Genomic DNA, 24,039 nt, shown 5'->3' with positions numbered 1-24,039 from the left:
TCTGAAACCACGGCCAAAACTTCTGGACCGTTAAAGTGTATTTTCTTTCAAGTCAGGAAAAACACTTGTTTTAATAAGTGAGAAAAACAATGAAGACTGACAGAGATCATATCACTAGAAGGAAACATTCATTTTAAAACTTAGACCTAAAAGTTCTTGTTCATACTGCTTTTAAAGAGCTGTACCATTTCCACGAGATAATTGCTTCTAAATGTTCTGTGAAATCCTACAGAACAAGTTCAACCTTCAGGCCTAAAATATGCAAATGTCTCACAACTTTGTCTTGAATCTATCAAAAAAATGTTTCCACTTAATCCAATCCTTGGAAAATCTGAAGAAAACATCGAAGAATTGTTACAGAATTCTTACTATTTTAAATATGAGTAAAAAAATAAGTCAAAACAAAAATCAGTCCTTATCCTGTATTTACCTTTGATGAGATAAGGGTGATTACAACACTTTCTGAGTTCCATCATAGTGTTAACCAGATTGGGTACATTTGCCTGCCCTGCTCCTTTGGATAAGAAAGCAAAATTCTTCTCCAAAATCGCTCGGTAATATTTCTTCTGAATATTCGTTAGTTCTACTTCAATTATGGTTTCCTCCTTAGGAGCCAGCTTTTTTTCTACATCTTCTTTTAATCTCCTGAGCATCATGGGTTTCAGGATAGCTTGTAGTTTCTGAACCTAAAGGAAGCACAACTGGTTGTTGGAACATGAAAAGCTCAATGAAAAGGCACTCCCTCCTAAACTCTAAAGCTCAGATGAACTCATACCTGTTCCTCTGTTTTAAGGTCTCCAAACTCCTGCATGAATGTAGATTCAGCAGGAAAACGCAATGGCTCCAGAAAATGAAGGAGGCTAAATAATTCTTCTACTGTGTTCTGCAGTGGGGTACCTGTTAACAGCACTTTATGCTCCTAGAAAAGGCAAAAAAAAAACCTTATATAACCTTATCTGCACACATTTGCAAAAATGTTTCTGTAAAGTCTGAGCATCAAAACCTGAAAACACCAGTTTTGTGTGTCACTAAGTACACAGGTAATACAGATAAGCAGATTTATTAAAAAAACACCAGCAAGTGTTTTCTAGTAGCTTTCCTTTTCTTACATCTGTAATGAAGGAATGAGTGAACACTTCAACTTTTCCTGTAATATTCACAGATTTATAATCCTCCCTCTCCATAATGCAAATAATATACACTGAGCATATATAAGAAAGCAACTCAGAGGACTTCTGAGAGCACACAGGAAAGTAATAATGAAGCAATAAAAAAAATGCAAAACTAGTCATGGTGCATCTGATACATGGTAATATCTGCTTTTAAAACTCTTTAGCTGTACAAAATAAAATCTTAACTACTGGACTAGACAGTCTGTTTAAAATTCTACTACTTGCGTGCTTTTATTGTTAAATAACTTGCTTAAAATACTTTCTAAATTTTAACACATTGCACAAAAACTGAAGCAAATTTTAAATGACACTTTCATCCTAATCAAAACAAAAACTATACAACAGTATCATCAGAAATAGATTGTGCTTACAGTGAAAACTTGCCACATTTTGTTTAATCACAAATATACAATCATAAGCTATCAAAACCACATATGTTTGAAGAGTATCAGGAATAGTTATCTCTCAAGAAACACTGCTTGAGAGGTCTTTTTTGGCATGTAAAGCAGATTTTTAATTTCTTATCATACCATACTGAACTAAAATCAACCCCAAAAAGTGAACTATAGTTACTCACAAGGTTCATTAATTTTAGTCCTTCCAAAAGTTTGCAGTTTTTGTTCTTCAGTCTGTGAGCTTCATCAATAATAACACACCGCCACTCAATTGCATTTAATTCTGGACACCCACCAAGAATCATTTCAAAAGTTGTGATAATGGCCTGGAACCTGTAGGTACCTCGAACAATACGGCCCTAGAAATTTATCAACACACACAATTTGTTAAATTCCCTCCCATCTACTCAATTTACACATTTTGTTGTTGAAATTTTGCCAGGAGCCAGACACTGGATTTCACATTCTAAATTGCTTTGTCATCACATTTAATAATCTTTGTAACTCTCTAACTAATACTAACGAGTAATTATTCATGGATCCAAATCCAGTATTATCTGAGCAAGAGAAAAAAACTGAATCCCTTTTAAAACACAGACATCTAATAGAACTGTTTCAAAAGGTGCATGTAGATAAAACCCCATTTTTTTAACACTGAGAAAATCTGAAGTGTGACAGGAAAAATTCTACAGTTGATCAATCAAAATATGATGTTAATACATTTGGCAGTCATACAGTTAAGTAATCACAGCATCACCTGATAGCTAAATGAAAACTTTTAATCCAGTTTACTCCATTGGTCTGACAAAGAGAACATGTAAGGCCTACAGCAAGACCGTACAGAATAACTCACTAGGCAAACACGATGTCATTTTGATATTTAGCATTAATTAATAAAAACTTGTCAGCCGTATAAATTTTGAAGAAATACCATGGCAATAAAAAATTATTTATGAAAAATATATAAAAAAGGGAAAAAACCTTTTAAAATACTCAGGTTTCAAGTTTTACTCATGTCATTTAATGGCGTGTATTTCAGACAAGCAAGTTCAGCCTGTACACAGTTAACAGCAGCAAAAGGAAATCAGCTACATAAAGGTAGCAGAGCTTAATCAGTATTATTTTTTTTCTCCCTGCTCTTCAAATTCAGGACCCAACTGCAACCATCTGTGTACACTTTAATCTCCACAAGAGTACCAGCGTCACTGCTATTCAATTGCAAAATTACTCAGCACACTGAAACAACACACACATCTTGCTGCAAACACTGCCACTAAATTTACCCAGTAAGCATTTGTTGACGATGCTCATATATAACATCCTGGAACGTGAAGTGACTTTTGCCCAGATAAACACACAGATAATGTCAAGCACCCTTGTCATTGCTGCCACCTGAGCCATGTTTTGGGTGAGTTATTGCACACAAGTGATGTTACAATACCTGGGAGTCCCTGAAGTACATCTCATACTGCTGAATCATTTGCCTGCTGATCATACTTCCATGGTACACCACAACGTTCAGGTCAGTCCACGTGCGGAATTCCCTCTCCCAGTTTGTTATAGTGGAAAGTGGAGCTATGATCAGGAAAGGGCCTCTTATACCAGTCAGGAGGATTTCATACAGGAATGTAATGGACTGAATGGTTTTGCCAAGGCCCATTTCATCTGCTAAAATACAATTTCGCCTGAAAGCAAAAAATATTTATTTGTTACTATCATCAAAGAAAGTACAGACCCTAAAGCCATTACTAAAATGAACAATTTACAGAAACGAAGCTCAAATATACCAGTTTACAACAACAGTCAAAACTGAGGCACTGCAAAAAGATCCTTGAAAGCATTCCCTGGTTAAGATGAAAGAATGTGCACAAAACCTTTGTGTAAAACTTTACATTAGGTTTAGCACAGTCAAAACCTGAGAATGCAATGTTCCATGAAGTTCTACAAAAATATTCCAGAAGTATTCTTTTGGGACTACCTTTGCCCTAATTAAATGAATTTAAATTAAGTAGGTTTCCTACATGCACATTCACCTTGACAAAACTGCTAGAAATTAATGAAGATTCCCTGGAAGTCACACATGGGAAGTATCCCAGCTACACTCACATAAAAAGAGTGCATTAGAGCATCATTAACAAATTTCCCTTTTTGATTCCAGATCTAGACAGATGCCTATAACTAAATTACTGCATGAAGCATCACTCCATGTTCACCCTCCGCCATACATTGCAGCCCTTCACTCTGTTTGCAAATGTCACACAGCTCTGCATTGCTTGAATGAGAATTAAAATCAGTTTTCCTTCTGCAGATCAATAACATGCATGGCAAAACGCTACACCTGCTGCCGTCATCTCTATAAGGGGCATGCAACTGGTACTTTGGAAATACAGTAAGCAGGAAGATTCATTAACTGAAAATCAATTTATAAACAGAGAAAATAGGTCATTCTGGAAAAGACCTTCCAAGTGAATATATTTCTGTTCATAACACATAGCATTAATGCTTAAAATACAGATAAATGCTATTATTCACTAGCCTTACATTTGAAGAGAGGTAACTTTATTATACTATTTCTAGCAATCACTTTGAAAGATGAAAGTGTTTACCAGTTTCAAAAATTGTGAAAGCTTGCATTTTGGTGGTTTTTGCTTTAATTTCCTCATAGCCATTGAAAATTTATTTTCAGTTATGTTATTTGCATTATTTTAATATTTTGTTAATTTTTGTTGATAAAAATCCTTGCACACCCAAAGGGAGAGAAATTTGTTCCAGTTACATCCTTTTAGCAATAAGCAGAGAAGCTGCAATAAATTTAGTCAAAACAGTATTCATCCCCAATAAAAGTGGATTCACTCCATAGTGTTTAAAATCAACATTAAAAAATATTCCATGCATATACCTATTGTACCAGTTGAATAGGAGCCAGTTAAGTCCTTCCAGTTGATATTCCCTGAGCTGATTGCCATTTTTATATTCCCTGGACTGTTCTATCTTCTTCCAGGAGTTTGGAGGTGGTCGGTCCTTTAAGGGAAAGATTAATATATGTACAGATTGATATATGCTTTATTTTTCCAAAATATCTAACCCCACTATTTTGTGAGTGTATCACTTTAGATTTAGAATGTTATTATTCAACCTTAGAAGTGAAGTGTCACTGTTAACATCACTTAATTATTAACAGTCTGCAGAAATCTGAAACTTGTATTTATTTTTCTCTATGAATTGCTATTTTAAAAATTAATTTAAGTCCATATGATAATTAAATTAAGCAACTGGTTTCTAAAAAAATAGAATACAAATACTTTGGCAGGAATAATATAGCACACAGATTCATTTATATATGAAATTTCAAGTCTACACGAAGTTTCACTTTGGCAGCTCTAGGATCAGGCAGCTGACCTACAAGAGAGCCAACTGAGTATTGGGGTTAACAACATCCCTGAAGTGTTGAGGAGATCTGGCAGCTGATACTGAAACAGTCTGGGCACCTACACAATTACTTTGATCTTGCCCTCTCCCTCCTGCACCTGCCCTGATGATCACCCTGTCCCACTGCCAATGCAGGAAGCCAGGACCACTACAAGAAAGTAAACTTTGGAGAGGTTCAGTGTCCTGAACAGATTTCCCCAAGGGATCAGATCAAAACAGCATCAGCATCGGCAGGGCCACGATACAAAGGCCATGACAAAACAGAGTATCAAGGTGCATCACCTTCAGGGGCCTTGCAAGCTAAGGAAAGCTGAGAGGCTACAAATAAAATATTTATGTATATAGACACACAAACACACGAGTTCCCAAGCCTGGAACAGCCTGGCCTCTAGCTTATCAGGCAACTTAAGAGATGAAATCATGCAGTTTTTGACTGATACTAGGTAGGATTCCATCAGAAAACTCTTCTGATAGCTCCTGCATCCCAATGCGAACAAACTCACACATTCAAGTGAAGTAATTTTAGTAGGAGCTTTTCTCACCAGCTGTACTTTCCCCCTCTCCCTCCCCATTTCTCAGCATTTATAAAAGCTTGCATTCACTTGAGACTCATGTGGCTTTATGCGGCAGCTCTGAATTTTCCATGTGGATTTTCTCTCTCTGCACTGCCAGCGTCAGCATCACCTGAGCCCAGGTCTGCGCGCAGCAGGAGCTGTCCCTCCCCAGCAGCTGTGGCTTCCTCCCCTCTCCCACCAGCTGCCATCTGTCCACTCCCCCACTCCCGGAGCAGCCACGCTCCCGCTTGCAGGGCTGCAGTCAGCAAATAATTTCTTGTAGCTGCTGGAGCCTGAAGCAAAAATACTTGTTGCTGATGCTGAGATGACTGTCAGTTGTACAGTTGCGCTTTAATCATCTTTTTCTCTCACAGCCAAATATGGTAACAGAGGTATAAAAGCTCTTCTTCCCACATGCCAAAATGTCAGGATTTTAAATAAATACTACAAAAATGAACTCAAATATAATACGAAGATGTTAATCGTGACTACTGTCATTATCTGTAGATGGAAAAACCATTAAAATAAATTCCAAAGCCTCCGAATTAAAACACTGTGCATATTTAGTTATGTAAAAGAAGTTAGAACAAGTGTTGTACTACACCACGCAGGACACATGTCCTACTCTGACAATGACATACAGGACTTGAAATAGAACTATTTTGCTTCCTCCTGCTCTAGGAGACAGAAGATTGATAATTTCAAGATAAAACACATTTCCTTATTACACATATTTTTCTTCCTTTCAGCTAGCTCTTTAATGACAAGAAGAAAAATAAAAGCAGAAAAAAATTACAGAACCTGTTTGACAGATCTCATTTGCCAATTCCCTTCAGTGTTGAAGCACAAAATTTAACTCTCTTCTCTATAAACAGGTGTTTATAGAGAATAGGTCATCCTGGATTCTGCTCATTTTAAAGGTGCTCAGTTCTGTGATAGCCAGTTTCAATGTGTGGCTCATTGTTCAGCTGGAAACCCAGAGTCACAGTACTTCAATTTTTTTCCTAAATAAAAAGCTTAGTTTTTTTGAGTAACGACTAAGATAAGAGTATTTATCTATGCCTACCTGAGTATTTTATTATTTCTAGGTTTCAAGGCACACAGATGCTTTACACAAAATGTCAATAAGCCTTATGTTTTAATACGGGAGTTTAAAGTTGGGAAAACCAAGTCAGATTTACCAAGACAGACAAGTAAATTAGATATAATTTTACCAATCTCCTTGAGTCAGGCCTGGAAGCTTGCAATTGTTCAAATTCTTCTATTTTTGCTTGATCTACATCTTCTTTCAGCTCCCACGTACTGTCTTCATATGGCAACGAACACCATTTTACTAAATAGTAAATAACAGGCTGCAGAAGAAAATTCTGAATGTTATCAGTTTTTAATTTAGTATACAGACTGTTAATATGCCTTACTATTAGAGTAGCTTGCTTACACAAGAGCTGGAATCAAAAGCACATTTCTGACAATTTTTTAAATGTTCATAAGAGATTCCTGTTATTTACCTACTTATCCTTGGCTCCCCATACCCTGCCACTTTCTGTAAACCTGTGGAGTGCTTTTCAGTCCCAGTTACCCACAAGCAAATCGCGTTTTAGTCTCAGGAAAGATAAATTAGAGTATTTGTGATATTTGTAGAAATGGGGCAGGGCAGCAGAACTAACTGCAGAAGTGCTACCCAGGACATTTCCTCCACTGCCCAAATGAGGCTACCTAGGTCTAAACCAGAGCTTCAGAGCTCCTAAACCAGAGGTCTTACCAACAAAACTTTGATAAAGCTTTACAGGTTTGATGAACAACATACAGAAAAAATGGAACCAAAGCAGATTATCTTATTTAGATTCAGTACATAAATATTTTAAAACCAAATAAAGAGCCATCATTCCAGAAGCTGAGGGGAAAGTCTTATGACAACACATTTTTTTCTAAAAGTTTAATGACAAATCTGCTGCATACAATGAAAAGTCATCCTAAGTCTCAACCCCGCTTTAGCAAGATTAATGCAGAAATCACTGGGTAAAAGTCTGCTCATTTTGCTATCCACACAAGCAGAATAAGCATTATAGATATTCCAACAGCCTTAATCAACAACTTTCTTCTCAGTCTTTGATCTCCACTTGTCTCAGACTCTTTCTGAATTTTGGCAATTTAATTGCTTGACTTGCTTTCTTGTTTTCTTTTTTTTAATCTCAGAATGTTTTTGTTCTGTAATTGCTTTCCAGGAGAGGTACTTTAAATTAAAAACAAGAATTTTGATAAATACAGAGGGAAAGGTTCACTGGTGGCTATCAAAGCACTTCAAATCACTGTTTGCCTAAAGCTTTTATTACCAGTGACCCCATGCCACTATCGGAGAGACAGGACAGTAGATGGGATCAGCCTTTTGATGGAACTCACAAGACAATTATTGAACCTCACATTTATGTCAGTCAATACCTAAGCTTTGCCTACTATGACCTACTAATACTAATAAAAATATAAGCTATTAAATTATGATTTCTCTTTCAAATCCAGAGCTAGTACAGGAAAGGACAAGAATTTCATGTCTTATTAAAAATATTATTGAAGTTTTAAAATCAATAAAGCATTACTCTGAGATCTGATAAAATTACAATTGTCAAACACAATTTGGAGCCTGTATCTTCCTGACTTGCTTTAAGACATATTTACCTCACCAGTGTCTTTATCTTCACAAAGAGACACTTCTAATACCCGATCCACCTCAACATAGTCAGGATTAAAAGGTTCCTCTTCCATCTGCAGTGAAAGATTAATAAAATCAGTAGAGAAGCAAAAATAGTTGATATTTGCTAAGACTTGGTCTTGTCATAGACAAAATGAATTTGGTAGTTGGAAATTATTGAGATTTTTGCACAAACCTTAAATTCCACACTAGCCCTCTGCACACACCCCCTTGGTTCTCTTGGGCAACACTCACTCCAGAGGGATTAGACAACAGATCCACTCAATCTGGGATGAAGTGCTGTCTTGTGGAAGTCCTAAAGAAACTAGCCACACTGACATAATCCTTCCCTCCTTACCACTTCTAAGTAGTTACTCAACCAATTCCACTTTTAGACCATGTAAGTCAGTTTAATTCAGTGACTCCAGAAGACTTGCTCTTTAAATTACATTAAATAACCCACCCCCTGCTGCTACCAACACCAATGGCTCATTTTTAGTTCCTAACAATCAGCTCCTTTATATAAAAGCAAACTACTAATCACAATTTTACAAGGAAAAAAAAGGCTTATTTAATTTTTATTTCATACTCACATCTGCAAAAAAGTGAGCTCTTTGTGCTTTCCTTACTTTGAATCGCTTTATTTTCTGCTGGATTCTTTTATCCTTTAAAAGCTGTTGTTCTGTGGCCCACTCACAGTGGAGATATGAGCTAAAATCACAGAGATTGACATTAACACATCGGTGAAAGCAAAAGCTTACTATCTATTTTTAATATACAGTTAAAATAACAGAATCCACCATAAAGATCAAAGATTTCTCCCTCCAAATAATCATCATGCAGCACCCAGTTAATGCAGAGTTTTTGAGCTGGAATCTGTAAAACTCTATAGATTCCCAAATTATTTTCATGTGTCCTAAGAAGAGAAACAAGCTTATTTCAAGTGAGCTTAAACAAGTCAAGTTTAAAATCTGACACCTCTATCAGAAAGTACCTGGAGATATAAATTACTTCCTATATTAGATCTGATTTTCCCATGTACCTCCTGTGACCATCTCTCCACAGGCACTGCTGGATCACAAAGCTCAGCCCATGGAAAGCTCAGGAGGAGCAGCAGAGCCCTGGCAGAGAGGTACCTGCCCTGGACTGGGCTGGGAGAGAAGCTCTGAGTCAGAGGAGGAACCAGCAGCACCAGTACCTGCCCCCCAGGAGAGCCTTTCTGAATGTACATTACAGAAGTACACATATTTCTTCTTCCTCACACCCCTTTCCAGTATAGTTTCATCATTTTTTAAGCTTTCGAAAGATATACTAGAAAGAAAGTACAGCTGGGGATTACTCATTCTCAGATGAAAAGACAGATTTTACCCTTTCAGAAAAACACAAGGTAAATGGTTTCCAATAACATGTGGAATCAGAGTCTCAAAAAAACCCCAACATTTATTTTAGCAAAAATCTGATTAAATTATTTACATATGTAAAATTTAAAATAAGCTTGGATTTTCAGCATCAAGAACTGATTAGTGAAAGGAAAATAGTTTTGAAATTTAAAATAAAATATGGCAAAAGTTCTTTTTCTTCATTTTTTTTTAACTTCATGCTCTTGATGTAAAATCATTTCTACCACAAGTTTTTTCTTTCTTTCTGAAACAATAAGTCCAACTACTACATCAGCATCTCCTAAACTCATGACACTGTAAATCTAATCTAGGTTCACAAAACACTTCTGATTTAAATTAATGAAATTAAAATTTACCTCAGGCATGTAGTCCCTGCTGAATTTAATAAATATATCTTCTAATTTAATAAATACCTTCTCAAAAAAATTCTGTTCTATAGCAAATAAAGGATGCCAGTTTATTGGGCAGCACTGGTTTCATAATACGCATAGTTTTAAAATTATTACTACCATATTACAGATTCTTAGAAATTTAAAGATTAAACTGGTAAAGAAAAATGTCAACAGATGACAAAAATAACCTTCAAACAATACAAAACTTGAGTATATAAATACGACACTAAACAGTTTAATCAAAACATCCAATGAAACAACTTTTTAATACTTACTAGTTCTTGTATTTTACAAAAAACTCTTCTGTGTCTACTGTCATCCCAGCAGATACCTGGAAAATGAAGTTCAGGGGAAATGTAAAATGATAGATGCAAATCCCTTTTTCAAATAAGCAATTTTGTCCCATGACAAACACTTACTTCTTTCTTTATTACCCTGGAGGATAAGATTTTGTCTACAATTGCTGCATCTTCTTCACTTGGATTTTCCTATAAACACAGGAAAACAATGATATTATAAAACTGCCCTCTCTCTCAGGCTTAAAACCTTCAACCACATGTGGCTTGTCAGAAGATGAGCAATAAAGGTAAACCTCCACCAGCAGCATTCCCTAACAGGCTGGGAGTAAAATTTAAAATCCATGTCTGTACCAGAAAGGTTTATGCGCAAAAGTACAGCAAGTCTGGCACTTCCAAGCAGCATCAGCTGCAGTGCTCACCTGCCAAACACACTTAGTGCAAGCACTGGGGATTCTGATGCTTGCCAGACACTCTGAATCCCCTGCTGAGTTTAACTGATGCACTGGACATACACAGAATTTAGTTATACACAACTGAAGAAGAGCTCTGACAGACAGGTGGAAAAAGAGGAAAGAAACCCAGCATGTGACAAATTCAGTCTGATCCATCTACCCTGCACACAGGTAACAAACATGCTGTGGAATCAGAGGGGAGGTCGTGGCTGAGAATTTCAGCAGCGCTTAGATGAGGCACAGATGGGATTACATGGCTCTGTCACAACTGGGGCTGCGGTTCCAGAGACAGAGATGATCTGTACAAGTTGCTTGAAACAGTCAGTCACTTTCCCTCTTGTCTGATTTGTTCCCAATTATACCATCATTCTCCTTCCTTTCCTTCCAACAGCTGGCATTCTTTCAAGCATCTCATAAACACTCTTTTCTATTTCTTCCCTGCCACTCTGTTTACCTTGAGTAGCTTGACAGTAAGTTTGAACAGTCGAGTGTAAGCCTAAAAGGTTTGTGGGGAGAGGAGTGTCCTTTTTCAATACCTCAGTATGCAGAGATCCCCCAAATAATCTGAGGCTTTTGTAAGTCATAGTAACATTAGAATAGAGCTTTTTCATATGCCTATGACACATAAAAAATTACTTGAGATATACCCATCCTTAGTCTTATTCTTTACTTCAATCAAGTCAGCAGATGTTTGTAACACAAAAAAACAGTAACAAGTAATTTCTTCCAGTTTTTAAGATCTCAGCAAAACATCACACTAAACTGTGGCTTAGAAATAATAATGTATTCCAAGTTAGGAGCTTTATTCACTGAACTGCTTCAGACAAACAAAGTTCTTACAGACCAAGCCAATTTTTACGTACCACAAATAATTGTAAAGGCTGTTCAGCAGGTAAAGGGGCAGAATTCTTTTTGATTTTAATAGAAACTTTTGCTGCTTCCTCTTCTGATTGTTTCCCTTCCCCTTCTTCAGCATATTTTTTCCTTTTAACTTGACGATTTGATCTTCTCTTCTGCCATGCAGGGGAAAGAAAAGATAGAGGTTTTACCCAAAATTTCCCCTAACAAGAGCTGTATGTTCTGGGACACTCTAATCAATACTTCGGCTGTACCTAAAACCAAAGGACAACATTTGATAACAAATGAACATGAAATAATGTACCTCTCTTATCCACTTATGTTTAATTAATTAAACTGTTACTTTCTCTTTCATGTAAGCATATGATACTTTTATTTTTAGAGTTCAAAAGCAAACATGAAACACTTTTTCCAGGGTATGGGAGCAAGCAAAGCTGATGCATAACAGATCTCCTATGAGCATCAGTATTTCAAGAGCAACTTCCTAATGCAGTGTAACAGCAGTGTTACTGTCCAACTCCAGAATCAGAGGGAAAGATACAAAATACACTGATGTGTCTCTACTAAATGGTGCCATGCAAAAAATTATGAAGATTTTCACTAGATCGTACTGGTTAGATAGATGATTAAGTCTGATCTGATAGCTGGTAAAGTCTGTTGTTTTGCTAATGTCTGTATTTTCTCTTCCCCTTAATCAAGGCTTGTTTAACATTATTTGACTTGCTTTGCAGCTTCTCTCTCTAACCTTTCACTCTGGCTTCTGCAAGAATCTGAGGACAACATATTCCAGCTGAAGAAATAATGTTCAGTCAAAGAAAATAATTCCTTCTCACTCACAGTTTCAAATACTTAAGATTATTAGGATATTGCATAACACTTCCGTCCCCTCGTTACCAATATACGAGACGCTGCCTATTTAAACACAAGATTAATTTGCAAATTGGATTCACTGGATAAAAACAGTATCAAACTAGTCAGCTAACATTTGAAAACACTATAATCTGCTTTAGAGAACTGATCATCACAAAAATAAAAAAAGCAAAACAAAACAGTCTCTATGAAATAAATTTATTATATTGAGCTACACCGAAAAGGGTATTTTTTGTGCAGGAAAATCCATTGCAGGTTGCAATGTTGTGTAACATTGAAGTACTCAGCTGGGAGAACAAGCTGTGAATACGACAAAACCCAAAATCCTGTGGTCACACTGGCTCCTGCAGAGCAAGTAACAGTGAGGTTGCAGCACAGGAACTTTTCTCCCTGACTGTTAATTTAGCCCATGGTCTGGCTGGTATCTGGTACAAGACATAGCTGTACTTCAACAACTCCATTACAAGTACAGAGCAGTAACCTACAGGTATAGTACAAGTCAAAAAATGGGTTTGACCATGCCTCCAGAGAAGCTGCAAAAATGAAACTCCTTCATGAGCTTTCCAGTTACACAGATTAGCTGGTCTTCCATAAAGTGTCTTTGGCATTGGCTGTTACTGCCAGAAGGAAATTCTAATGCAAAGACACACTAATGTCACATACTTAAATCAATAATAGTTTGCTGACAGCAGTAGGTTTAAAAAAAAACAAACAACCAGGTAACATGAGCAATGCATGATTATATAACTGGCATTTTCAATTCTTCTCACTGTGTCTTTTCTTAAAGTATGAAGTGATTAGCAAAACATCAACATATGTTCTCCAACACATTAATATATAATCTGAGCTGTTTGGAAAAAAAACTTTTGTATTTCTCTGAGCTGAGAACTATGGCCATAAATAAATGGCTCTAAGACATAAAATAAAGTAGCACCACAAATTAAAAAAAAAAAAAATTAAATTAAAAAATAAAATTAAAAGTCCAACTATTGAAGGAAGACATTTCATGTGAAACTAAGCATGCAAAATGAATTAGGGGGAAAAAAAGGCCTAAAACTGCCCCCCAGAGCTTTGAAACAGCTATTTGCAACAGAAATCAGAAACAGCCTTTTGAAAATAAAATAATGAACATGTCTGAAAACTAAAGAGAAAATTAATTAAATGAAGTAAAGCAATTGATGTCTTTCTTGCTTCTCTCCAGTTGCTTCAAAGAGAGCAGGGAAATGCTGTGACATTCTGCAGTAAGTTATTTCTCTCTCACACCATCCCTGATTATCTCTACCTTCTTTTCCCTTCACACCACAAGCAGGTGATTTCATGATAAGCCCAGGAAAGAACAGATATTCAGTCTTTTATACTACATTTGTTGGCCTATAAATTTATGTCTATCTGATAACAGAACATGATTGAAAAGTTACAGATCCTTTCAGGTAACCTTTACCTAAGACCAGCTATCACTTCAGTTAATGAGAAGTCATTCTGCGAAATGGCTTCTGATCCCTTTTCCCCTCCAGCATTATTATCTGTGAAACACCAGAGGGCAATTCAGTATCTCATAATTGTTTTTTGACAACTATCATCAACTAATGCAATTAATTTTTACTCAACAGCACCTTATTTTGAATACTGATTTTGCCTCTGTAAATGAAATTGCCACAGGATAAAAACCTGTGCATTTTCAGCACATAAACTTACTTAACTGGAGATTGCCCTAAGCAAGAAATTATAATTCTGTTACTAATACACACATAAATAGAATATACTCTCTTATCAACAGTTCATGCTTCTTTGTGCACAAGTTTTAGAGATAATTAGCTATACTACTATTATCCTAAAGTAATCTAAGAAAAAACTGCAGAAAGTAAGTTACAAGAGAACTATTCCTCAAGGGAGTGACTTGACCGCTTCAATTTTTCATCTGGCACTTCCTTCAGAAGTATTCCACAAGCAGCTAGAGCCTATCAGCATAGTGATCATTGCTGCCTTCAGATCCAGCAATGCAAGAGATCTGTTCTTTCCGTTTCTACAGAAGCAGAGCTCAGAAGAAAACAACATTAAAACTTGAAACAACCCCTTTAAAAAGTTCTCAGGGAGCCAGCTTCAATGATAAATGTCCTGTCTGTTAGGCAATCTCTGCGTTCTCACACTCAGTCAAGTAAGGCTCAGGTCTAACAGCCAGCTCAGTGTAAGTACTTACAGTCTCAAATCTATGGGCTTCTGTATTGAAATTAAATCAATACAAGCAGGGCACTGATGTCCCATTATGGAAAAGGGATTCTACCCTGTAAGATTTTCTGATTTTCAACTGAGAAAAGTGGCTGATGATGAAAAATTCTACCTATGAGATGCACAGAAGTATGAGAGCAGCTGTCATTGTATTCAAGGAAGTGTAAATTTCTGGAGGGGAAAAAAAGATCTGTAGACATAACACATAGAAATTTATACAGGAAGAATACAAACTACTTACCTGTGAGTCTTCATCTTTCAGTGGCCGCTGTGGAGTCTGCTTAGCATCAGACAATTCATCTGAAGACTCGTTTTTCCTTTTCTGCTTTTTGCCCAGTGTGATGATCAGCTTTCTGTCAGAAACAAAATCCCAGCCCCTGAGTGACTGCTGTACACCAGAGTGTTTAACTTCAGGATCAAATCACTAGCAATTCCCATATTCTCAATATAAAATTCAGATAGCACCACTGTCTGAAAAATGAGTAATGTGTCAAATACCTTACAGCAGACAGTATTGTTCACTAGTGTTACTGAGCTTCTTTACAGTTACCATGCTATCAAAATTCCTGATTATCATACACATTTCAAATCTTTACATGACAAACAGAAATACAAAATCCAACATTTAAATCAACTGACAATGGTAAACTACACAAAGTTAGCAGAGATACCATCTGCAGATGACAACACTAAATGATTTATCATAAAAATTTTACCATTGCCAAATACAGCTTCTCTTCTTTTTACTCAAAAAAATTAACTGTGGAGAACAACCTAAAAATCACTCAAATCTGTCTGACATGCAGAATTTTATGCTTAAGTAAGTCATTTAATGGTAAAAATAAGGCAACGAAACAAGTCTCTCTTTGCCCTAACAAAAAAAAAAAAAAAAAAAAAAAAAAAAAAGAAAGAAAGAAAAAAAACCAAAAACAGCTATATCCAAAGTCTGGTAGTTTCATCTGTAAGTAATCTTAGAACCTATCAGAACCACCACTGTTAAAAACCACCACTGAATAAATTCACAACTGAATAAATTAGTTAAACTCTAATGAAAAAGAACCAATTATTTCTTTGTTTAGATTTAAAGATTACACTGTAAATCATGATAACAATTAATAAGATTTGTTTCTAACTAAAGGGTGCAAAAATATTTTTCCATATTTGAAATGTGTCAAATACACTTATTTAAATGTGCTTACAGTGACATAATTGTAGAATAATGACAAACAATTCAAGAAAATCACAGAGCTGTCCTAAGATATATATTCCATATAGTCTCTTATGATCAGATCTGTAGCAGAAAATGAGGAAAGTGTTCCAGCATAGGAGTGCTTCTGCCATGTAACAAACAAAGCCCAAGATTTTAGTCTTTATGCAGACAACACAAATTATTTTACAGCAATGTAACATCTAATATAATGGCCACTTGAGGAGAATACTATTGGTAAGAATGTACTGATTTAAACACAACTCATTTACTTCTCTTGGCAAGTGTTCAAACAAGAGAAGACGTATTTACTATGTCCAGACTAACAGTTCACATGGAACACAAGCACCTTAAATTACTAAAACACTACGGAAAGTGTAAGCAACATGGGTTACAAATGATTGCAGGTATATCTTCAAAAGCAATGACTATTTTCATTGCTTTTCAATATTTAATCACTATGTTTGTCCAGTGGAAAGGCTAAAAAACCCCAAAATCACAATAGATTTTCCACTCTAATATTTTTTTTTACTTTTAGCACAAAGTGAACAGCACTGATGGATGCAGGTTGAAATGAAGCTGTAGTCAGCATAATCACAGAGCTGCTTGTTCACAAGTAAATTCAGGTCCTTTGCCTTTCATTAGACGTTCTCAGTTTAATTATTACTTAGAAAACATGTTTCATAATCTCAGGAAATAATTTCAGCAATGAACACACTGGTTTTCCTACTGACTTCAAGGTTAGTTTGAACATTTTTTCCCCTCATTTTTCAAGCTTTGATTAGGAATCATCTTTCTTTTTTTTTCTTGGTTTCTATTTTAAGACTTATATTCTCGGGTATTTGTCCAATATGACACTTTGTAGTGATGGACTTGGAAAATATTTTTTTCCATTTTTATCTCACTTTGTTTCATAAAATTTAAGGGTTACATTAGCACTTGTCACAAATATGTCAAATCAGCTAATATATTCCAAAATGATGCAGACAAGGCACATTGTGACTGATCTTCTGAAATTGCTGTTAAATGGAATTCTAGATGCTAAAATTTAACATGCATTTAAAGGGAAACCTGGTAAACTTATGAGTATTTCCTAGAAGATCATTCATGAAACAATATCCACCCCACCAAGCTCCTGGTTTGTACCTTTAGGGTTTGGAAAAACGGTAAGAAGTATCAATGTATGTTTTCCCTGCTCTTAAATTCTTTTGAAGAAAAAGGATAATGGAATGTTCTTTAATCAAGCAAGTATTAAGATTTAAGTCAAGATGGAAGAGGTCTCAGGAAGACTGGTGGTCTCTACTGAAGACAACTTCAGAGTTCTTTTATGTTGCTCAGCCCAGTTAAGTTCCACTTATTTCCAAGGCTGACAGCTGGTAGGTACCTGGGCAATCTGTTCCAAATTTTGATCCTCTTTTGTGAAATGGTAGATTAAAACAATCCCTAAAAGCACGTTGCTATGTTAAGTATTTATATCTGTGCAACCACAGCCCATTCTCACTTCATGCACTACTGTTTACTATTTTAGGCTCAAGGATCCTTTAATATTCAAGTAGTACAATATTAAGGGATATGGGGTTTACTGTGGCTTCTAGTGGTATCCATTGAACAGCTGAGGATTTTAAGGACCTTCTGTTTTAGAACATGGGGTATTTTGTGATTAGACTGCTCTAACTATGTCTTTCCTTGCACATTTGTTCCTCCTCTTTTCTTAGTTTTAGCTCCTCCTTGGGTTCACCTCCTGCTCTGCTTCTGCAGCCTTACACACAATATTCCATTTGTCAGCTTTTGTGTCTTGCTTTGAGCATTCCCTACCCTCAGTACTTCACAAGCATCTCCCTGAAACCTTCTGAACATCTCTGCATGCTGTAGATCAGAATGTTTCTTCCTCTACATGGATATGGTGCCAATGAGAGGAATAAATGCAGTTTCACTTCCTTCTGATCCCGTGCCCAGAATCACAATAATCCTTGCTATCAAAAGTTGCTGAACAACAGTATGGTGCTAAAGTCATACATTTCTATCAGTAAAAATGCAATCTGCTCATATTTTGGCCAAAAACTTCTAAAAAAATCTGCTATGTGAAAACAATGATTTTCAGAAGCTTGTAAACTGGATCAATTCTGTGAAAAATTTTCATTGAGTGAACAAGTTTTCTTGCCAGTTTATAAATTTCTGCATGAAAGCATAAAGATCCTTGGCTAAAATCCCTTTTTCCACCCTGAAACAAACTGTTCTGAACAGAAACTATCTATTCTGTTTCTATGAAAAGTTAACAGCACACTGTAGACATGGAATAAATAATATCACCAGACTCCACTCCAATTTCACTTTCTCTTGCCTTTTAAATTTTATATTTATCCTATTACATAACATCTATAAATATTGCAACAATTAGACATTGTAGATTTCTTCAATACATATTTTCTTCTTCTATAATTACAAACTAAAGATGCTGAGAAATTTACACCACAAAAAAGTTTAAAAAGAAAATTTCTCATGAGCCAATACTAGTTCTGATCCTTAGCATAAGATTCCAACCATGGTTTAGAGCTACTAAGAGCCACTAGTTGAAGAGCATTGCAACTTCTTTCCTATAAATGAAAACCAGTATCAATGTGCTCCATTCCCCTTCTGCTTCATAGCAGAGAATGTGATGGAAACACAGTCAGTACTCTGAATAGCTTTAAAGTGATAAACACTTTTCAAAGCCTTCCAAAGAGCAGAAAAGGAAATATTAATGAGGATAGAAAGAAAAAGGCAGCAAATATGTATTACATGTCAGGAATAGGAAGTATAGCTGGCCTTTAATGCATCATTTTACTTCAATTTTCCCAAAACAAAAAACACCAAGTAACTAATTATTAGTGTCCAAAGTCACCTCACAGATATTATCATTTGTAGCCAAAGCACTTTGTTAAATTACTAACAATAAAACTCCTACGTTATCAACAGTATTAGCAATTCTTTATCACTAGAAACTTCGCTAAAAATATAAAATAGAAGTTTCCTTGACAAGACACTGTATCCTCTTGAATGAGTGCTAATTTGCTGGTATAAAACCATTTTCTCTTATACTTTTACCATATGTTTAATAAATAATACTAACACAGAAATATTAACCACTGTCTCCAGTTGTATTTCAAATTAATAACTTCTGGATTGTGCACAGCTCTTTAAACATTCCTAATACTCTTTTTGGAACCATCCATCAGTTCAAGCTCTTCTATATTGAAATAGTACTCCCAAATAACGAACAAATGTTTAGTTATTTATTTGATAAGGCCACACCACTTTGTATTCATACAGTTTGCAGTAGAAACATTAGATGATGCCACTTAGACCCAACTTATGCATCAAAACTACAACCTGAGAGCAGAGAAAACTTCGCCATGTCACAGCTCAGCACGTGCAATGATATCCCAGAAGGATGATCAAAATTGCCATTTTAATCATGACACAAGATAATGACCTTAACAGAGCTAACAGAACTCAAGATTCAGCAAGCCCCTCTTCTTTCTGACCACAGACCTGTTCACCTGCACTTGGCCTCACTGGCATGAAACATGAAGATAACTGCCAGCATCTGCCTCCCAGGAGATCCAAGCTGTAGGTACTTACACTTAATACAGCATCAGTGTGACAGGTGAACCACCTCCTCTCCACATGTCTCCTGAGTTGCTACCTGAGTTTCTAAGGGTTTCAGAGACCATCTTAACACTATCAAATATAGCAAAGATTATCTGTGAGGGTCCTGGGTACTAAAGCTGCTTGTAAACAGTGTTTGTGAGACTTACTTCGAGGCTCAAGGCAACAAGGACAGTTACTCATTTGAGCAGTGCACAGGATCACATCCCACTTGCTGGATTCATTGCGACATAATTCAAGGATTAATGAATAAAATCCACCATTGCTCTTTTAGCACATGAAATAATACAGCCATTTCTGGTAGCAGTTATGAACTGAAGGACTACCACTCTGACTCAAACATTTGTAAATTGAGTTCTTAGAATTTGGGGGACTTATTTATTTAAACTATGCAGTGATTAAGAAAAAAAGATTACCTAAATGTATTCAATTGATATTGTCCTTTACACCACCAGTGCAGAGCTGTTGCTTTTCATCAGGGCTGTGATATTTAATTTTATGTTTGAGTAGGTGGGAATACGTTGAGAGCTATAAAACCTAAATGCCAATCTACTTTTTTGAACAAGAGAATGTTCACAAATTCATAATTCTTCACATCAAGTGGTAAGAAGTAGACTTTTTAGATTAAATATGCATCACCTTAGATGGAAGAAGTAGAATCAATTAGAAAAAGCTTATAAAGGGAAACAAGTTCTATGCAAAAATATGAAAGGGTTTAAAATAGATTCCTAAATGTCAACACACCTCAGTAAATAGCCAGGATATGAAAAGTGGTTCTGCTGTCTCCAGAGAAATTGTAAAGCAAATTTTTAAGAATTAACTTAATCAGTAATCAATGCATAGAGAAAATTGGCTAGCTTAATTTGGTAATACTAAATATATTATACATATATTCTTCTAATAATTTCTGTCATACTCTTACAATGTTCTTGGTAATAATATATTTTAGTCATTTATCTTCACCAATACTTATGGCACAGAAACTTTAGTAACCACAGAATCCAGTTCTAATAGACTTGACTAAAATTAATAAGTATTATTTCTCTGTCTTCACAGCTCAGAGATATAAAACCTTAACCCTCACCTTTAGAAAGAAAACTATAGACTGACTAGGAAGTAACTGGTAGCAACTTTTAACTAGCAATGATAAATTAGAATGAATCATGCTATAAATTTTTCCTGTACATGTATAGATCTCAGAGCATCACTATGGAAAATATAAACAGTTAACATGAAGCCACCACCAAACAAAAACTGATTGTCTGAGCAGCCACAAACAGGAACTGCTGAAAAATCATCCTGCCCCCTAAATCTAGACACAGTAGTTAAAACTCATCTTGATCCCAGATGAGGGGTACTCAATTTCAGTAAAAGCTGTTCTGTATTACAATTTAAAGCTTTATTTTTTTTTAAACTGATGGCTACCAGGAAATTTTATCAAAGTCTATCTAGCAATTAGTGTTCCAGCTCTATAGGAGCAGCATTTACAATTCAACTGTAACTCTGAAAATCCTCCTCCAGAGCTACACAGACAAAAGCCCTGTAAGAGGTCAAAGTCCATGATCACAATCTAAATAAGAGTTTGCTGTTTTTCAGTGCTGGGCTACAAGGGTACAACTGTAATTGTATTAAAGAGGCTGTGTTTGTTGCAAGCAGAGATGAAAGATCAGATCAAAACTGTTCCTCAAACATTTCTCAAAAGGAAACAAAAGAAAAAAAATCAACATATTTGTTGTTGTTTGTTAACAGGAACACTGTTATTGTTATATATTGAGCAGATCGCAGCAATCTGCTCAATATATAACAAGATTTTGTTGGCCTGCAAAAATGAAACAGAAATCACCCAAAACACATATGACTTCAGATGTTCTCAAACACACACAACTCTGCATCAACTCCTGCACTGCTCTGCACTCCAAATCCAAACAGAATCAAAGGATTTAACAGCTCCTGTAAATTAAATGAGTTTACTATAGAAAACCCTGACTGAAAAAAAATGTATTCATCTGGGATGGACATATCGCAGTAGAACTCCTTCTAAAATGGAACAGCAGATGCACCCAAACAAATTCTCCACTACTGTTAAAAAGATATATTGATCTTATTTTTTTTTTTTATTGTAAACCTTTACTGGCTTCAAGATTTCACTCATGACTATACTGCTTGCAGAAAAATTAGTTCATAATAGCTTCTAACAGTAGGAAATTGTTTATTTATCTTTTTAAAACATGAGGGGACTTCAGGTTTTGTCTTGTGATTAAATACAAGGAATGCCATATATACAAATATGTATATATATTTATAATACAGTTTTTCTCATTATTGATTGAAAAACAATTTAAATTCTTTTTTAGCCCATTTTAAACTTATCTCCAAAATCTTTCCTTCCAAAATAAAAAAAAACTTTAATTGAACTGAGATCTTCCCTTCCCTTCCTGACGTACAAAGCACTTGTCTTTTACAGGTATTATTTTAGCATAGTAAAATTTTCTCCCAAGATTCAGTCAAAGTTAATTTTAAGGTAACAAGAAAATCAATGGAGCAACCCACACGCTTAAAAACCATTTTGACTTAACAATAATTCCAAGAATGTGCTTAGGTTCATTAAGAAATGGTTTTTAAGAAAGGAAGATAGGATAAAACCTTTACAAGAGCTGCTTAGTCTTCTAAACTCCTTATTAACTTTGATTTTCTCTGAATAAAACAAATTTTATTAATCATAAAATTTTTTTAACCATGGTTGAAACGACAAGTATAGTGATTTTGTAGTAATTATTCTGCCATAATATCAGCAGTTACATTTGCATAGAAAGCAAAAAAAGTTTGGTATGACTACACTTTTACAAAATCAAGGCCTTACTGCAACTGCTACTCTGCAAAATCCCCGGTGTGTATTCTTTGCTAAACAGTTACTATGTTATGTATTTATCTCAATAATATGCAATAGTGCTAATTCAACAAAAGACATGAATCTGTTTAACATATTAATCTGTTTGGGTAAAAAATTTAAACATCTGGATGTCTCAAAGCATTTTATTTGCTGTTGTCCATCTAAATAAAATGGAACTCTGTGAATATGAATGAAAATTTGTACTGGGTGGTTCTAGAAGCCTCTTCACAGCTCCTTGCCAGGACCTGACTGCTACATCTTTAGGTATGTAACCTACGTAAGGAAAGCAATACCTGGCAGCATAATTAAGTTAGCAGAGTGCTACTGGGGCATTAGTTGATTAAACTGGTAAATAATGGGGACGCAAACCTTCACAGCTCAATGCAAAATGATGAAACATTGACCATAATTAAATGGGAGCTCTTCTAGCAGCTTGCATGTACTTTGCATCAAATACCATGGTTAAAAACACAGTTTGAGAAATGTCTCTTTCTCAGCTGACGCCATCTGATGAAATCCTGAAAACTGATCCTAAGGGATGTGCACAGCAAAGCCAAGACAAACCTGAATGCAGAATCGTAAGTTGTAGGTAACAGTTTACTTTGTTTGTTGTTTTTGTTTTGTTAATTTAAAAACAGTAAAAATATTATGGCAACTTTGTAGTATATCATAACAATGATATTTTGGCAGGTTTTGTCAATTACCCAGAAGAATGAATAAAAAGCACACTAAAGACAAACCACAAGGTTTCATGAAACTGACACCATGTAAACAAGTATTTCCTGATTAGACAGACCCAAACAATATTTGCTATAGAACATGAGTAAATTCAGAAACACGAAAGTGAAATCAACTTTGGAAGTACACATCCAAAATCCCACGTTAAACTAGATGGAGAAAAAAAGGAAGCACTACTCAGTGCACTTACAAGCAGCATCATACACATGAACAGAACAGAAAGAAATTAACACCATGAAAGTTCACTTAAGGAATGAAGCTGGGTATAGAGCAGTAATCTTCATACAGGATAACTAATCAAAATTGTTTACTTCAAACACGTAAGAAAAGCACTGATCTCCAGAAGAAAAAAAGAAAACACAGAGATAGAGGCTGATTAAAAGAACATTCATTTCTGCTCCATACATTAAAATATACATATGTATATGAGACATTTAAATTTGAGAGACATGCCAGTTAATATTTCTGCTACTGCAAAAAGAGCATGGATAAAAAAATAAGAATCTGACTGTAGCTAAGATTTCCATTTCTAGTTCTTACTGACGTACTTAACATTGGGAATCACACGCTCTGCTTTAAAAGCAAACAGGCAGCATAGGTTAGCTCTGGAGTTCCAAGATGAGCCAGCTCCTGAAATCCCTGGAGCATTCTAACACCTAAAGCCTTCCGAAAGCTCCTCACCCCAAGGTATCCACCCAGCTTGACCCAACTGAGTCTGCAAATTTTTTAAGACTGCAGATTAAACTGATATGAATGACGACTACAAAGCTCTCAGAATTTAATCTTTTCAGTATGTGCTTTGCTTTTGCTACACATAATATCT

General features: G+C 35.6%; 1 protein-coding gene across 8 annotated transcripts in view; it reads right to left on the bottom strand.

The window, feature by feature from the left end:
* The window catches only part of CHD9 (chromodomain helicase DNA binding protein 9), an 87,592-nt gene that overhangs the window by 27,408 nt on the left and 36,145 nt on the right, over positions 1-24,039 (bottom strand). For all 8 annotated transcript variants that reach the window (XM_058845714.1, XM_058845712.1, XM_058845708.1 and 5 more), the window contains 12 exons: positions 14,975-15,086; positions 11,643-11,792; positions 10,448-10,516; positions 10,304-10,359; positions 8,830-8,947; positions 8,224-8,310; positions 6,765-6,902; positions 4,467-4,588; positions 3,009-3,252; positions 1,750-1,926; positions 776-919; positions 431-686 (listed from right to left, as the gene is read on the bottom strand). In XM_058845714.1, coding sequence (XP_058701697.1) covers positions 431-686; positions 776-919; positions 1,750-1,926; positions 3,009-3,252; positions 4,467-4,588; positions 6,765-6,902; positions 8,224-8,310; positions 8,830-8,947; positions 10,304-10,359; positions 10,448-10,516; positions 11,643-11,792; positions 14,975-15,086 — 1,673 coding nt within the window. The remainder of the gene's footprint in view (positions 1-430; positions 687-775; positions 920-1,749; positions 1,927-3,008; positions 3,253-4,466; positions 4,589-6,764; positions 6,903-8,223; positions 8,311-8,829; positions 8,948-10,303; positions 10,360-10,447; positions 10,517-11,642; positions 11,793-14,974; positions 15,087-24,039) is intronic.

The sequence above is a fragment of the Poecile atricapillus genome, chromosome 10, assembly GCF_030490865.1.
Source record: "Poecile atricapillus isolate bPoeAtr1 chromosome 10, bPoeAtr1.hap1, whole genome shotgun sequence".
Classification (NCBI taxonomy): Eukaryota; Metazoa; Chordata; class Aves; order Passeriformes; family Paridae; genus Poecile; species Poecile atricapillus.
The sequence above is the reverse complement of the archived record's forward strand: the minus strand, read 5'-3'. Positions and strand labels throughout refer to the sequence as shown.